This window comes from Schistocerca piceifrons, chromosome 11 (genome assembly GCF_021461385.2).
Source record: "Schistocerca piceifrons isolate TAMUIC-IGC-003096 chromosome 11, iqSchPice1.1, whole genome shotgun sequence".
NCBI lineage: Eukaryota > Metazoa > Arthropoda > Insecta > Orthoptera > Acrididae > Schistocerca > Schistocerca piceifrons.
The window spans coordinates 88,375,747-88,394,348 of record NC_060148.1 but is presented as its reverse complement, the minus strand read 5'-3'; the positions used below and the strand labels follow the sequence as shown (position 1 = coordinate 88,394,348).

Sequence of the window (18,602 nt, the reverse complement as noted above, 5' to 3'; positions counted from 1 at the left end):
CCTCCCCTCCCCCCCCCCCCCTCTCTCTCTCTCTCTCTCTCTCTCTCTCTCTCTCTCTCTCTCTCTCTCTCTCTCTCTCTCTCTCTCTGTGTGTGTGTGGGGGGGGGGGGGGGGGGCAGGTGGTTGTGAATTGCTGGACTTCATCTGAATTCACTCTTTTTATTATTATTATTATTATTATTATTATTAACCACAAACATCATTAGGGAGCATATGTTTGTTGACATATAAGTGCAAGAATCACTAGGTGCCTGAACAGGCCACTGGAAGGTATTTGGTTATCAACTTTACACAATATTCTCATTGGCTGCGTGTGTAGATTATGCCAAAGGGCACGGTAGGGTAATTGTTTTTGGCTCAGGGGCCGCATTGTGGAAGAGGAAATTATCAGTACCTTTTAAAATGGTTACATTCATTAGTTAAATTTGCATATTAGAAAAGCTATAAACTGTACCATAAAAATCAACAAGTAGAAGTTAAATAAAACAGTGGCAGTTTTATTGAATTTGTTTATTGTGCTAATTTTGTATGATCTATAGCTGAAAGCATGTTTAATATTAGAATCAGTTTAATGAGATGTATCCTATCACCCTTTCCTACAAAAAAAATCAAAAGTGAGATTGATTGTTGAAATTCTGATCACAGACTTGTATTTAATGTCTGCCATAGAGCATCTACAGGGTGATTCATGATGACATTACAAACTTCCAGAAATGGTGGAGGACTGTAAGGGTGTCAACTTCAGGTGGTCCGGGAACGAGCGAGTCGAAAGTTATAAGCGAAAATCTTTCCAATACCTCTGATAGCTTCAAGTTCTTTGCTTTCCATGTTTTGGGAGGAGGTAGTGTGAACCAAAACTATAAAAAATTGTTCATTAAATGTGGGCTCTACATTGCATACAGTAAGAATTATGAACATGTGCATCTTTGCTATTGTGAAAATACTCCTCTTCTAGCAAATAATATAGAGGACATTTTCCCAACAAATTTCTTTATACATGGAAACATTTTAACAGACAAATATTTGTAAAACTCAACTAATGTCACTGCATTAAATATTTCTTTCACATTGTGATCTGACTGCGTGTCAGCAAGCAAGCTGCAGCTCCTCTGTTCTTGTGTCTATATCAGGAGTGGTAGGATAAGAGAACAAATTGAGTTGAGGCTCAGATTTCTTGAAGTCCTGAGATCTTCTTGTGACTTCATCTTAAAAATTATATAGATGATCGCTAACCTTAGCAGTTGTTGTTGTTGCGGTCTTCAGTCTTAAGACTGGTTTGATCCAGCTATCCACACTACTGTACCATGTGCAAGCCTTTTCATCTCCAAATAGCTACTGCAACTTACATTCTTCTGAATCTGCCTACTGTATTCATGTCCTTGTCTTCCTTAACAATTTTAACCCCCCCCCCCCCCCCCCCAAACACACAGACACACACACACACACACACACACACACACACACACACTCTTCTCTCTACTGCTAAATTGGTGATCCCTTGCTGTCTCAGAATGTGTTCTATCAACTGATCCCTTCTTCTAGTCAAGTTGTGCCACAAATATCTTTTCTCTCCAATTTAGTTCAGTACCTACTAATTAGTTATGTGATCGACCCATCTAATCTTCAGCATTCTTCTGTAGCACCACATTCCTGAAGCTGTATTCTCTTCTTGTCTAAACTTTTTATCATCCTTGTTTCACTACCATACATCACAGACTAATACTTTCAGAAAAGATTTTGTAAGACTTAAATCTACATTTGGTGTCAACAAATTTCTTTCCTTCAGAAACGCATTTCTTGCCACTGCCAGTCTACATTTTACATACTCTCTACTTCAGCCATCATCAGTTATTCTGCTGCCCAAATTGCAAAACTCATCTAATACTTTGAGTATCTCATTTCCTAATCTAATTCCATTAGCACCAACTCATTTAATTTGACTATGTTCCATTATCCTGGTTTATTTTGCTGATGTTCATCTTATACCCACCTTTCAAGACTCTGTCCATTCCATTCGATTGCTCTTCCAAATCCTTTACTGTCTCTGAAAGAATTACAGTGTCATCAGCATACCTCAAAGTTTTTATATCTTCGCCTTGAACTTCAATTCCTACTCTAAATTTTTCTGTGGGTTCCTCCACTGCTTGCTCAGTGTACGGTTGAACATCAAGGGTAGGCTACAACCTTGCCTCACTCCTTTCTCAACCATTGCTTCCCTTTCATGCCTCTCAATCTAATAACTGCTGTCTGGCTTCTGTACAAGTTGTCAAAAGCCTTTCGCTTCCTATATTTTACCCGTGTTGCCTTTAGAGTTTCAAAGAGCGTATTTAGCTGACCTGAAAAAATCGAATCTAAGCTGCTGTTGCACAAGTTATGTCCGATTTGCTGTAACGAATGTGGGAAGAAATTGATTACCAGTGGGATGGTTGTCACATCACAAATGGTAGTCACATCGAACCGGAATGGCACTTGATACTTTTGTGTGGAACTTGAGGTTGTTTTCTACACAAAAGACACATCTATGAATTTCTATATTATTTCAAAGTTGTAAAGTCCTCTTTGACTCACTATGTATAGACACACAAGTATGGTTTCTAGATCACCCATAATGGATAAGCATAAACCTGAACTCATTTATGCCTTTTGTGATTCCACTGTTGGAAGATGTTTGTTTGACAGGGTTACTGAAGCTGTTGTTGTTGCTTGTTGTTAAATACTCCTTTGTGGCTGTGTTGCAGATTTCTTCAGGAGCATTAGCTGCCGTGCAACAGTTGGCAGACAATTTCATTCCCCACAGACACCAGGTGAGTCTTTGCAGTGGAGCAAGACTTTTTTGTCCCTTTGGCAGTCATATGTTAATTTTACTGCAATGCTTTGTGTAGACGGCCTGCTGTTGTTCTTTAAGAAGTAATTGTCTGTTTTTGCTTGCTACAGGCAAATAAAGATGCAGGCAGAGAAGGAAGGAGTACTTTAAAAGTCAAAGAAACTAGATTGGATGGAACTCTTGAAGTGAGTATCATTACCTTACAATAATGTGTGTGTGCACTTATATCAGCCAGTGGCCTTGGCAAGTTGTGAGAATAAGCAGAACTGCATCTGTGACTACAAAAGTGCATTGGTCAGTTAGCTACATGTTCCATAGGGCAGTTGAATGATTCTTTTTGAAATGATGTTGATGAGTCAGTTTGCAGGATGTGTATACATGATTAACATTAATATTGAATTACTCTCTGAGCCATTGACAGCTTTAATTAATGATAATAAAGATCATTTTTCCTTTTAGTGTTGTAGGTATGGATCTCAGTGTTCTTGTCAAATCATGATGTATCATTGCAGTGAATTGTGATGGCACAGTTCAAATGCCTAGTACCCTGAAGGGGAACCTATATGACACCTGTCGGTGGACACCACATATTACTCTTACTGCTTGCTTTTGTGCAAATAGTACTTTCTTTGTAAGTGGCAAGTTACCGAAGAAAATTATTCCATACGACATTATTGAGTGGAAAAATATGCTGGGAGTTGTTTCCAAGATTAGCATTGATACGAAGATCAAAAGTAGCTTAACTTAGTTTTTGGAGAAGCTCAGTAGTGTGCTTCTTTCAGTTCAGATGTTCCTCAGTATCCACACTCAAAAATTTAGAGCATTCTACCCTATTTACTGATTCCTGCTCATGTGCTACATTAATTGTTGGTATGACTATTTGTTGTGGAGAATTGAATTTGATGTGTCTTTTTGAAATTTAGGGAGAGCCCATTTTCTAAGAGCCGCTTAATAATTCTTTGGGAAACATGTACAATGTCATCCATTGCCTTCTGCCATAGAAGGATTTATTATGACTTTAACGTCACCACTAAAAGTGCCAGTCTGCTTCTTGAACATTAATTAAAGGTCATTCAAATATATAAAGAATGGGAGTGGACCCAAAATTGAAACCTTTGGGACTCCCTTTGTGATTTCTCCTCAATCCTTAAAATTTTCTACTCTTTCAACATTGTTTGAATTATTCAGCATGACTTTTAGCATTCTGTTTGTGATTCAAACCACCTGTGTGCAAAGCCACCAATTACACAAAACTTTTTCTAAGAGAATAACATGCTCGACATAATCAGACCCCTTGCAAAAATCACAAAAAAGAGCAACTGGCAATATTTTATCATTTAAGGCTTATACTGTTTGATGAATGAATGTATAACTAGCAGTCTCTGTCAATTTTTCTACTTTTATTAATTTCAGTGAAGGACGTTGGTGTTACTTCTAGTTTACCATGTGTTCATTATTGTAGGTATTGGTTATTGGTCATTAGAGTCGTAGTTGAGCTGTCATAGTGATTGATTCTATGGGCCAGTTGTGAGAATTTGACTCTGAAATTATTCATCTGCAGATGATAAGGAAGTCGGTCACATGAAATGGTTCAAGGTACAAGTAAATTGCTGATTAGGTCGTTGTTGTTGTAGTAGTCTTCAGTCCTGAGACTGGTTTGATGCAGCTCTCCATGCTACTCTATCCTGTGCAAGCTTCTTCATCTCCCAGTACCTACAATCTGCTTAGTGTATTCATCTCTTGGTCTCCCTCTACGATTTTCACCCTCCACACTGCCCTCCAATGCTAAATTTGTGATCCCTTGATGCCTCAGAACATGCCCTACCAACAGGTCCCTTCTTCTTTTCAAGTTGTGCCACAAACTCCTCTTCTCCCCAATCCTATTCAGTACCTCCTCATTAGTTATGTGATCCACCCATCCAATCTTCAGCATTCTTCTGTAGCACCACATTTCGAAAGCTTCTATTCTCTTCTTGTCCAAACTATTTACTGCCCATGTTTCACTTCCATACATGGCTACACTCCATACAAATACTTTCATAAACGACTTCCTGACACTTAAATCTATACTCGATGTTAACAAATTTCTCTTCTTCAGAAACGCTTTCCTTGCCATTGCCAGTCTACATTTTATATCCTCTCTACTTCGACTATCATCAGTTATTTTGCTCCCCAGATAACAAAACTCCTTTACTACTTTATCAACTCTTTTAATTTTTCCATACTTTGTTTTCATAAACTCACTTGACATGCATATACACTGTGCACAACTGTTCCAACAAACAGTGTTATTTTTTCTACAAAGACCCATGCTTTTACACTGATTTCTACTACTGTACGTACAAATACACAAAACAACATTATGAAAAGAATAGATTACTACTCACAATATAGAGGATATGCTGAATTGCAGACAGGCACAGCAAAAAGACTGCTGCACAGTTAAACTTTTGGCCAAAAGGCCTTCTTCTGAAGGAGAAAACACACACAAATTCACATGAGCACAACTCACATGCACATGACCAGTCTCTGGTCACTGTGTTTGTTATTTTTGTGTGTGTGTGTGTGTGTGTGTGTGTGTGTGTGTGTGTGAGAGAGAGAGAGAGAGAGAGAGAGAGAGAGAGAGAGAGAGAGAGAGACTGATTTGGGTATTAGATTAGTGGACTTACTTCCTCCAAAAATGTCATCTGCAATATGTTTCTCAACACAATATGTAAATAATATTTTTTTGGTTAATAGTGTCAATTACTTTGTGGCACACTTATTGTAAATCATAAAAAGAATGAAGAAGGTTTCTTCCATTAATTCCTTTACAAATTGTGATATTTTAACCATAGTCTATGCAGGATGCTTTGTAACCAAACTGTACACATGTTGCACTTTTTTGCTTTCTTTGGCAGGCACATGTTAATCATATTACAGTACTTTACTGCCTGCTGCTGTCCTGTTGAAAGTAACTTTTGGTCATCTGCTTGCTTCAGGTATATAAAAACATGGGAAAAGAGGTGAGGAGTATGTTAGAAGTCAAAGACATTAAAGTGGAGAGAACATGTCAAGTGAGTATCATTACAATATACTGGTAAACTACGATACTCTTCTCCCCTTATGTTCTCATTGGAATATATTTAATATTTTGTTTGTATAATGATATCATACATTATTTTATTGCAGGTTCATTATAAATCATAAAAAGAATAAAGAAGGTTTCTTTCATTAATTCCTTTAAAAAGTTCAATATTTTATCTAACAAAGGAAAATCCATGTGGTTTCAGTTGCCTGAGACTGCAATCATGTGTGTGTGTGTGTGTGTGTGTGTGTGTGTGTGTTTTTTTATTGTTGACAAAGGCGATCAGCCGAAAGCTTTTAGTTGTGCTTATCTGCGAGTCAATATTTTATCTGTTGTCTATGTAGAACCAGCCATTCTTGTTCACATTGTTTAAAGTAATCATTATCAGTTTTACAAGACTGTTTTTGAGCTCTTGTACTACAGTTGTTCGCACACTTCTTTTAAAATGAGATTTTGTATTGGTGTAAATTTCTTTAATGCTGTAGGCGTGAATTGCCTTTATATTCTTTTTTTTCCAATAAATCTTTAAACACATTGTAATTTCATTCATAGGTAAATACTCTCAATGCAACATTGTTTATTAACATCCTGCAAAAATAGAAATACAGGGTGTTTCATAAGAGCATGCAAAAATGTAACAGGACATAGAGAACGCTCCAACAAAACAATTTTAGGTAGGGAACCAGGCGTCGGAAAAGCCAGTTTAAGTAGGTATGTAAGTAAACTTGTCTACTGCTTGTCTAACATTACTGTTTACCAGCTTACTTACAACTAACACGTGTACTAGCTTACACATACCGTGCTGTTTATTTACATGTACATTCCTTATTTCCTGCAAGGAAATAAGGTGGGTCTGTTGTATCATCTTTCCATTGTCCCACAACAGAACATGCTATGAATCAAGGATGGACCCATTCACTACCCAGTGCTTTTCAGAGACATACAGTACAATACAATGGAGCAGTACCGGTACAGTTTTGCAAAACTCATTGACATGCACCTTGTGTATGGGGAAGTACATTGCAATGCTCTCACTGCTGAAAGGCTGTACAGGCAGCAATTTCCTAACTGGCTTCATCCGTCACAACGAGTGTTTATTTCTCTCCATTGACGAATGTAGGAGACTGGTTCATTGGAGAGGAGAAACAAGGGACGTAGCGATGTGAGGACCACTCGCACACCCGATTTTGAAGAGGAGGTGCTGCAACGTGTTGCAGCAGACCCCACTACAAGTACTCATCGTATTTCATGTGAAATAAGCACAGCACATGCTAGCATGTGATGAGTACTCTACGAACAACAATTACGCCCAGAATGAGATTTTCACTCTGCAGCGGAGTGTGCGCTGATATGAAACTTCCTGGCAGATTAAAACTGTATGCCGAACTGAGGCTCGAACTCGGGGCTAGTGCTCTACCAACTGAGCTACCCAAGCATGACTCACGCTCTGTCCTCACAGCTTTTCTTCTGCTAGTACCTCGTTTCCTACCTTCCAAACTTTACAGAAGCTCTCCTACAAACCTTGCAGAACTAGCACTCCTGAAAGAAAGGAGTTGGTAGAGCACGTGCCCGCAAAAGGCAAAAGTCCCGAGTTCAAGTCTCGGTCCAGCACACAGTTTTAATCTGCCACGAAGTTTCATATCAGCGCACACTCCGCAGCAGAGTGAAAATCTCATTCTATGAAACATCCCTCAGGCTGTGGCTAAGCCATGTCTCCGCAATATCCTTTCTTTCAGGAATGCTAGTTCTGCAAGGTTCGCAGGAGAGCTTCTGTAAAGTTTAGAAGGTAGGAGACAAGGTATTGGCAGAAGTAAAGCTGTGAGGACGGGGCATGAATCGTGCTGGGGTAGCTCAGTTGGTAGAGCACTTGCCTACGAAAGGCAAAGGTCCCGAGTTCGAGTCTCGGTCCGGCACACAGTTTTAATCTGCCCAGGAAGTTTCAATTACACCCATATCACCCACTACGAGTCCCCGCAGTGCTTGTGACTGACTTTGCACCAAGGGCGCATTGTGCCAGCGGTTGCTCCAACAGTAGATTGATCCACCAGATTTCCTCCAAATCATGGTGCTTACTGACAAGGCCTCAGATGATCGTGATGGTATTTCAAACAGCAGGAATAGCCATGTGTGTGATGAGGAAATCCCTCACGCTGTAGTAGTCACATCATCGAGTACATTTTGCTGTGAGTATCTGGGCAGGCATTGTAGGTGGCAGTCCCATTGGGCCATATCATCTACCTGGCTGTCTGAATGGCTGCCTGTACTTGAGATTCGTGCAAAGAGTTCTACCTAAATTGTTGGAGAATGTACCCTTGGCTGTTTGTGAGAGGATGTGGATACAACATGACGATGTGCCGCCTCATATCCTTGTGGATGTCCACAACCATCTCAGTGCTGTATTTCCTGGTCACTGGGTTGGAAGGGTAGTTCCTATTCCAAGGCCTGCAAGGTCACCTGACCTGAATCCACTTGATTATTTCCTATGGGCATATCTAAATTGGCTTGTGTATCAGTCCCCAGTGGATATGGAGATGGAATTACTTGCCAGAATTGTAGCTGCCTATGATGTGATTCGAAACGTGCCAGGGATATTTGTGAGGCTGCGTCAGAACCTTGTTTTCAGATGTCATGCTTGCATTGGGGTGGATGGCTGTCAGTTTCAGCACATTTTGTAAGTTACAGTTCAAGTGGCATGTTCATTGTGACAATGGTGGTACTTGCAGTTAACTGTAACTAATGTAAACAAAAAAGTATACAGTAATGTGATTTTATTCCTATGATATCCTTGAGCTTTCTTCTGTGATCCCAGGTTCCCTACCTCAAATCGTTCAGTGAAGCATCCTCTATGCCGTGTTAAATTTTTCCACACTCTCACAGAAACACCCTGTATGTTGTCCATAGCAAATCTGTTTGTGCAGTCTAGATTTTTTGCAAGTAGCTGCTGAAAACATGGGGATGAAAAATGGTCTATCAAAGGCAGATCCAATAAACTTAGTGGGATATGCAATGCATACTCCATCACTAGAAATTAGTTTTCCCGGCTCTCATCTGTTAGAGAGGCACAAAAATTATTATGTCACTAAAAAGTAATAACCCTGCTGAGCAAGATGGTATCTCTACTAAAGTACTGACATCTTGTGCTGTTTTGAGTTACTTTTGCAACCAGTCATTGAGTCGAGATGTATTTTCTGAATTACTGAAGTATTCTATTTTTTTGGATCAAATTGAGGAAAAATCTCTATGGTCACGGAATGAGTCAGTACATGAAGTACATGAAATTAACATAAATAAAATAAAATGTAGAAAAATCTTAAGCAGATGACAGACTGCAAATATATGTTACCATAATGAACTATGTACAAAGGAATTAGCTTAATTTTTCCAGGAACTCCCCGACAGGATAGGCGTGATCCATGAGGAAATTCTTCAGTGTAGACTTTAATGTCTGATGATTAAAGAAAAGATCTTGGTAGCCTACTGAATTTTTTTACAAGCCACAAACATATGTCTTGAACTACAATATTTGACACATTCAAATGAAACTGTATGGTTCCAGAAACTTTTACAAAACTCAAACATTTGTGATGTATATATAGAGACTGAAGGGACAAATGAAAATTTGTACCAAGACCAAGATTCGAACCCAGGTTTCCTGCTCACTAGACAGATAAACTAACCACTACACCTCCCTTGCACAGCGGCTTTGTACAATTGTGTACGGACTACCCTAGCATGTCTCCCCCCTGAATCCAAACTCTCATTCACACCTCAGCCCACGGGGTATTCCCCTATGCCTGGGTTTCAGACAGGATCCCCAGTTTCTTTCGATGCTGAGGTGCTATTCCAACAAAGTTCGAGAGCCTCTGCAGTGTTGTTCGAGTTTACAGGAATGTCAAGTAGCAAAGGTGTGAATGAGGTGGGCAGCATGCTAGGGTGGTCCGTGCAGTCGTACAAAGCCACTGTGCCAGGGTGGTGTAGTGGTCACTGCATCTGCCTAGCAAGCAGAAGACCCGGGTTCAAATCCCAGCCTTGCTGCAAAATTTCATTTATTACTTCAGTCTGCATATACAGGGTGGTCCATTGATAGTGAGCGGGCCAAATATCTCACCAAATAAGCATCAAACGAAAAAACTACAAAGAACGAAACTCGTCTAGCTTCAACAGGGAAACCAGGTGGCGCTATGGTTGGCCTGCTAAAAAGCGCTGCCATAGGTCAAACGGATATCAACTGCGTTTTTTTAAATAGGAACCCCCATTTTTTATTGCATATTCGTGTAGTACGTAAAGAAATATCAATGTTTTAGTTGGACCACTTTTTTCGCTTTGTGATGGATGCCGTTGTAATAGGCACAAACGCATAAGTACGTGGTATCACGTAACATTCCGCCAGTGCGGACGGTATTTGCTTCGTGATTCGTTACCCGTGTTAAAATAGACCATTTACCAATTGCAGAAAAGGTCGATATCGAGTTGATGTATGGCTATTGTGATCAAAATGCCCAATGGGCGTGTGCTATGTATGCTGCTCGGTATCCTGGACGATATCATCCAAGTGTCCGGACCGTTTGCCGGATAGTTACGTTGTTTAAGGAAACAGGAAGTGTTCAGCCACATGTGAGACGTCAACCACGACCTACAACAAATGATGATGCCCAAGTAGGTGTTTTAGCTGCTGTCGCGGCTAATCTGCACATCATAGCAGACAAATTGCGTGAGAATTGGGAATCTCAAAAATGTCGGTGTTGAGAATGCTACATCAACATTGATTGCACCCGTACCATGTTTGTATGCACCAGGAATTGCATGGCGATGACTTTGAATGTCATGTACAGTTCAGCCACTGGGCACAAGAGGAATTACAGGACGATGACAGATTTTATGCACACATTCTATTTAGGGACGAAGTGCCCTTCACCATCAGCGGTAACGTAAACTGGCGTAATGTGCGCTATTGGTCAACGGAAAATCCATGATGGCTGCGACAAGTGGAACATCAGCGATCTTGGCGGGTTAATGTATGGTGCGGCATTATGGGAGGAAGGATAATTGGACCCCATTTTATGGATGACAATCTAAATGGTGCAATGTATGCTGATTTCCTACATAATGTTCTACCGATGTTACTACAAGATGTTTCACTGCATGATAGAATGGCGATGTACTTCCAACACGATGGATGTCTGGCACGTAGTTCGCGTGCGGTTGAAGCGGCATTGAATAGCATATTTCGTGACAGGTGAATTGGTCGTCGAAGCACCATACCGTGGCCCGCACGTTCACCAAACCTGACGTCCTCGGATTTCTTTCTGTGGGGAAAGTTGAAGGATATTTGCTATCGTGATCCACTGTCAGCACCTGGCAACATGCGTCAGCTCATTGTCAATGCATGTGCGAACATTACGGAAGGCGAATTACTCGCTGTTGAGAGGAATGTCGTTACACATATTGCCAAATGCATTGAGGGTGACGGACATCATTTTGAGCATTTATTGCATTAATGTGGTATTTACAGGTAATCACGCTGTAACAGCGTGTGCTCTCAGAAATGATAAGTTCACAAAGGTACATGTATCATATTGGAACAACCGAAATAAAATGTTCAAACATACCTATGTTCTGTATTTTAATTTAAAAAATCTACCTGTTACCAACTGTTCGTCTAAAATTGTGAGCCATATGTTTTTTACTATTACAGCGCCATCTATCACAAATCGAAAAATGTGGTCCAACTAAAACATTCATATTTCTTTACGTACTACATGAATATGTAATAAAAAATGGGGGTTCCTATGTAAAAAAACGCAGTTGATATCCGTTTGACCTATGGCAGTGCCATCTAGCGACCCAACCATAGCTCCATCTGGTTTCCCCCTTCAAGCTAGACAAGTTTCGTTCTTTGTAGTTTTTTTTTGTTTGACGCTTATTTCGTGAGATATTTGGCCTGGTCACGATCAATGGACCACCCTGTATACATTGGATACACTGCCAATTGTGCAGTTGTAAAAAGTGGAGATAAGCAACTGACTTCCTTCCCGTGTTCTCAAAAGTTTTTAAAAAAGTAGCTTACTACAGAATATAGGACTGTCTCTCCCATGTGGGAAATTACAGATTGGCCCGTTTGATTTTCTTCAAATTGGGTTGGTGCTTTAAGTCCACAGGAGTCTTCATTGGGTTGGCACCACTGCATTGCAAAGCCTTAATTTTTCATCATTCAGTTGTTTTTCATCAGTTTGAAGGTTGATTCTTATGAACAGGAGCTTGTATGTCAGTAACAGTTCGTTTTGGCCATTTTGAAGGCTAATTGGTGCAGAGTGTCAGGCAGAGAAAATTGAACACTTTTGACTCATTTTACACTTCAAGTTTAATCGGGTATCTAATTCTGCAGAAGCCATGAGAAGAATTTGTGTTGTTTATGCAAGGGAAGCATGTGCTGAGCGGATGACACGGAAATGGTTTTCTTGTTTTTGAAAAGGAAAATTTGACTTGTGTGATGAACAATATTCAGAAAAAATTCTTCATTTTATTGAAAGCTCCCAAGTCAGTTGCTTCACAATAATCCTTGCAAAAACGCCTCAGAAATCGGCACAATTTATGGTATGTAATCACACAATCATTGCACGCCATTTGCATTCATTGGTAATGTGCAAAAATTGGGCACATGGGTACCACATGTGTAAAGCGAAGTTAGCAGATATTGGTGAATAACTGTATTTTCATCTTTGCTTGCCTGTTACTGTTTGACTCACAGTAGGCACAAGCCATTTCTTGGATTCATTGTTACAAATCGCAAGAAATGGTGCCTGTATGTGAATATAAAAAAGAGGGAAGAGTGGCTGAGACCATCGAAAAAACGAGGATGTTGCAGCCCCTCAAAAAAATTGTGTTGTACTGTTTGGTGAAATCAGATGGACATCCTTCATTATGTATTGTCACGAAGTAATGAAACAATAACAACTGTTGTTGCTATTCTGAACAACTAAGGTGAATTGCTGTTGCTGCTGAGAACAAAACATGTGTTGAACCTTTTTTGTTACTCCACAGTAGTGCACACTTACATATGGCCAGAACCATCTCAGACGCAATTACTGGGCTTGATTTTGAAGCACTTCTTCACCTTTCACATTCACCAGACTTAGCCCAGTCTCTCTCTCCAGTAACATTCAGGTACAAGTGATTCATGATGAAGTTTCTCTTAACAAGTGGTTAACAGATTTCTTCAACTCAAAACTGTGAAAATTCTACAGAGAGAGGCATGGAACTCTGATGTACCTCCACTCATGATGCACGATTTCAAAGATCGTGCGTCCACACAGTTCACAGGCTGGTTTATAGAGGCCACGTGGATTGCCCCCTGGCATGCACTGGCGAGTCACCAAAGAAACAAGAAGTGATCGCAAATGAGTGCTCAACCTATTCTGTAACCTGTGTCATTGTTGTCCAGTCTGTGTGTTCAGTACTAGACAGCCTGCACTTCATTGTATCTTACATTTTCTGTATAGAGTACTATTTTCCATAAACCACAATTATTCTTGCTATAGCAAACTCTTACCTGAATGCTGGGGGGTGGTCATTGACAAAGATTGTGATTACATCACTGAATAAATTATGATGTAGTGTATCAGTCGCGTTATTGTGTATTCTGATGTAATGTAAGGTATTTTATATTAGTAACATCGTGGCATTGTAAAAACAGCACGAACATCTGCTCCAATTGCGTAGTAATAGGATTTGAAGCTAAGTACCTGAAAAAAGTAGAAGATTTCTGAGCATAGTTAAGCTGTAAACATTTGCAACTTATCTTACAATTGCTGGTAGGTGAGTGTGTAGCATAAAAGTTTTGTGATTGTAAAATTAGAGAACCAGATTTTGATAGTAGGTAATCTTTTTTTACTTAAGTTCAATATTTATTGACAACAATATTATAAAAAAGATAGTGCTACTCACCATGTAGAGGAGACACTGACTTGCAGACAGGCACAATAAAAAGGTGTTATGCATTTAAGCTTTCAGCCAAAAGACCATCTTAGCAACTCACACACACATGGCCATGGATGGGGCAGACTCAGCTGGACTTCTCTACTGTGAAGGCAATATATGGTTTCAGAGAGAGAATTCTGGCAGAGCTAAACAACAAACATTACTGTTTTGGCATTTTCTGCCATCTTGCTAACCCTGTTGATTGTGTAGACCAGGAAATTGGAAATTTGTGGTAAGATTTTATGGGACCAAACTGCTTGGTTCATAGGTCCCTAAGCGTACATACTACTTAATCTAATTTAAAGTAACTTACACCTAGGACAACACACACACATCCATGCCCGAGGGAGGACTCGAACCACTGACGGAGGGAGCCACGCGGACCGTGACAAAATGCCTCAGACCGCGTGGCTACCCCCGTGGCTGTAGACCAAGCACGTGGAACCTTTGCTGACCTGCAGGCCGGATTCACATACTTACTTAAGCTCATGAGCCACCTTGTCACATGACCTGACAACAACACTCCTAATGCATAGAGTAAAACTATATAGTCTGTGACTTAAATCTTTATGGGGTAATGTGCCAATGTGAATGGCACTGCTTCTCTGAATAGCCAGGCCAACAAATTAAGCCTCAAAACATTCATTTTTGACAGCACATATATTCATTCTATGTTCACCCCATCGATGGTTACATGTATTTGACTTGTTTGTATACAACATTTTACAGTAGCTGTCTTAAAAATTTCTGCAACACCTCACTCTCTGTACCACGAATTTCCCCAAACAGCTTGGAGAGAAACCAATTGTGGACTCGATCCGGCCCGCAGGTTGCCGTTTGCCCACCTGTGGTACAGACCTTAAAATTCTACTATGAAAACTACAATGGTATGGCATTAAAGGACAATCCCTTGCATGGGTCGAGTCCTATCTTAAAATTAGAAAATGGAGATTCACATTAGCAAATGATACAACAGGAGTAAGACTAAATTCAGAGTGAGAAAACATTAAATATAGTGTGGCACAGGGTTTTGTGCTGACCTGCTCTTTGTCTACATAAATGGTTTGCTCGGGAACAGTGTTGGTTTCTTCAAAAACTGTAATGTTTGCTGATGTCACAAGTATGTTGATAAAGTGCCCTCGTTGCAGACACAGGCAGGAGAATACACTGAACAGGCTGATAGATGGTCGACATTTAATCTTGCAAAAACTTGTATTATTCAACTCAACACAAATAAAAGTGGGTTACAGGTACCAGAAGTATAGCTCAGTGAACATACACTGGATGAGCATCCATGCATCAAGTTCCTGGGCATCCAGATGGGCAACAAACAGTTTGTACCTCCATGTAGATATACATGGTGTTTCAAAAATAATGACCTGATTTCAAAACTCCACATTTTTTATATAAAGAAAGGTACTACCCACATGGTGTGAACTGCAAAAATACTGACAAAATCTTAAAGTTTCACCTATACTGTTACAAATGCTCTATGTGTCCACCAGCAGCAGCACAAACAACATCTAGACAATATCTAAATTCATCATAAATTTATACAATGTATCTGCTTTTACAGAACTTATGACAGCTGTTACTCTTTGAAACTCCTGGTTGATCTCTTGTCTCGCATTTGATATGAGTACCACCCTTCTTTTTCTCATTACTTTCATATGTCTTCTATGTTTTGATAAATTTCACTGCTACTTCATAGTTTTCAACTTTCCATAGTTTTTTTTGTGGGTCTGATATTTTCCTAATAACTCACCATTTTAGTACTTCTGATGTATCTAAATTATAGTATAATGCTAGACATTCACTTGCCTACAGATATTTTGGCTTCACCACTGTATTGTAATGCCTCATTTTTGCATTTTTGTACAAGCATTTTTTACTCTAAAGGTATTTAGTTACACCGAATGCCCTTCCTATTTTGTGTATTCCCTCCTCTGTAACAGATATTTCCAAACCATTTTCTTTCATCATCTCCACAACATGTTTAAATTTTTTGACATTCGTTATTTTTCCTATAGCTGCTTGCAGAAATTTTGGTGCATTTTCAATGCTTGTAAAAATTTTTTCATGTAGGAATTCTTAAGCTGGGCCTACTTCTATTTCTTTTAAAAGACTAATTTGTGTTGCAACAGGTGTCACACTTTCTGAAAGCATAGACAAATCATCTGCAAAAAATGTGAGAATAATAAATGAAAAGCACAATACTGCATATGTTTTACATGATTAATGTAATCAGTTAACCAGTTTTCAAGGCCATCATCAGATTTTAAATATCAAAGTCAAAGAAGTTCCAATGTTTATAAAGAATATTGACAAATATGTTCCTCTTCCTGACTAAGGCACAAACACACAGTAAAAGTCATCATTAAAAGAATGGTCACAATGTAATTAAAAATGGTAAAAAGTTGAAAAATATATAAATATAAAGGGAGCAAACCAAGAAAAACATAACACTAAACTCAAAAAACAATGCCCATGTAACAGTTTGCATTAAATCAACAATCTCAATTTAAAAAATTAGGATTACTGCTAATGTCAGATGGAGTCACAGTCTGCAGATGGGCCACAGTGACTGGAGACAGTGGCCATGTGTGTGTGTGTGTGTGTGTGTGTGTTGTGCTTTGTGTGAATGTGTCCGAAGAAGAAATTTCTGTCCAAAAGCTTAATATTTTAGCAGTCTCTTTCATTGTGCATGTCTGTGACCCAGCGCCTCCTCTGTATCGTGAATAGCAATGTGTTCTTTCCGTATTGTAATTTTTATGCATTGTTATTTATAGAAGTTGACCAATTCTAACTGTTGTTGTTGTGGTCTTCAGTCCTGAGACTGGTTTGATGCTGCTCTCCATGCTACTCTATCCTGTGCAAGCTTCTTCATCTCCCAGTACCTACTGCAACCTACATCCTTCTGAATCTGCTTAGTGTATTCACCTCTCGGTCTCCCTCTATGATTTTTACCCTCCATGCTGCCCTCCAATACTACAAAATTGGTGATCCCTTGATGCCTCAGAACATGTCCTACCAGCCGATCCCTTCTTCTAGTCAAGTTGTGTCACAAACTTCTCTTTTCCCCAGTCCTATTCAATACCTCCCCATTAGTTATATGATCTACCCATCTAATCTTCAGCATTCTTCTGTAGCACCACATTTCGAAAGCTTCTATTCTCTTCTTGTCCAAACTATTTATCATCCATGTTCCACTTCCATACATGGCTAAGCTCCATACAAATACTTTCAGAAACGACTTCCTGACACTTAAATCTATACTCGATGTTAACAAATTTCTCTTCTTCAGAAACACTTTCCTTGCCATTGCCAGTCTACATTTTATATCCTCTCTACTTCGACCATCATCAGTTATTTTGCTCCCCAAATAGCAAAACTCCTTTACTACTTCAAGTGTCTCATTTCCTAATCTAATTCCCTCAGCGTCACCCGACTTAATTCATCTACATTCCATTATCCTCGTTTTGCTTTTATTGATGTTCTTCTTATACCCTCCTTTCAAGACACTGTCCATTCCGTTCAACTGCTCTTCCAAGTCCTTTGCTGTCTCTGACAGAATTACAATGTCATCGGCGAACCTCAAAGTTTTTATTTCTTCTCCGTGGATTTTAATACCTACTCCGAATTTTTCTTTTGTTTCCTTTACTGCTTGCTCAATATACAGATCGAATAACATCTGAGAGAGGCTACAACCCTGTCTCACTCCCTTCGCAACCACTGCTTCCCTTTCATGTCCCTCGACTCTTATAACTGCCATCTGGTTTCTGTACAAATTGTAAATAGCCTTTCACCCCCTGTATTTTTCCCCTGCCACCTTCAGAATTTGAAAGAGAGTATTCCAGTCAACATTGTCAAAAGCTTTCTGTAAGTCTACAAATGCTACAAACGTAGGTTTGCCTTTCCTTAATCTAGCTTCTAAGGTAAGTTGTAGGGTCAGTATTGCCTCACGTGTTCCAATATTTCTACGGAATCCAAACCTATCCTCCCCGAGGTCGGCTTCTACCAGTTTTTCCTTTCGTCTGTAAAGAATTCACGTTAGTATTTTGCATCCATGACTTATAAATTGATTGTTTGGTAATTTTCATACCTGTCAACACGTGATTTATTTGGGATTAGAATTATTATATGTCTGAGGGTATTTCGCCCGTCTCATGCATCTTGCTCACCAGATGGTACAGTTTTGTCAGGACTGGCTCTCCCAAGGCTGTCAGTAGTTCTCCTGGGGCCTTGTTTCGACTCTGGTCTTTCAGTTCTCTGTCAAACTCTTCACGCAGTATCGTATCTCCCATTTCATCTACATCTAAATCCTCTTCCATTTCCATAATATTGTCCTCCAGTACATCGCCCTTGTATAGACCCTCTACATACTCCTTCCACCTTTCTGCTTTCCCTTCTTTGCTTAGAACTGGGTTTCCATCTGAGCTCTTGATATTTATACAAGTGGTTCTCTTTTCTCCAAAGGTCTCTTTAATTTTCCTGTAGGCAGTATCTATCTTACCCCTAGTGAGATAAGCCTCTACATCTTACATTTGTCCTCTAGCCATCCCTGCTCAGCCATTTTGCACTTCCTGTCGATCTCATTTTTGAGACGTTTGTATTCCTTTTTGCCTGCTTCATTTACTGCATTTTTATATTTTCTCCTTTCATCAATTAAATTCAATATTGCTTCTGTTACCCAAGGATTTCCACTAGCCCTCGTCTTTTTACCTACTAGATCCT

The 18,602-nt window shown here is 39.6% G+C and overlaps 1 protein-coding gene across 1 annotated transcript in view; it reads left to right on the top strand.

Moving 5' to 3' along the window:
- LOC124719733 (zinc finger protein 32-like) overlaps positions 1-18,602 on the top strand; it is a 74,983-nt gene that overhangs the window by 42,154 nt on the left and 14,227 nt on the right. The window contains exons 4-6 of the mRNA XM_047244935.1: positions 2,739-2,804; positions 2,935-3,009; positions 5,806-5,880. Of these exons, the coding sequence (XP_047100891.1) occupies positions 2,739-2,804; positions 2,935-3,009; positions 5,806-5,880 (216 nt within the window). The remainder of the gene's footprint in view (positions 1-2,738; positions 2,805-2,934; positions 3,010-5,805; positions 5,881-18,602) is intronic.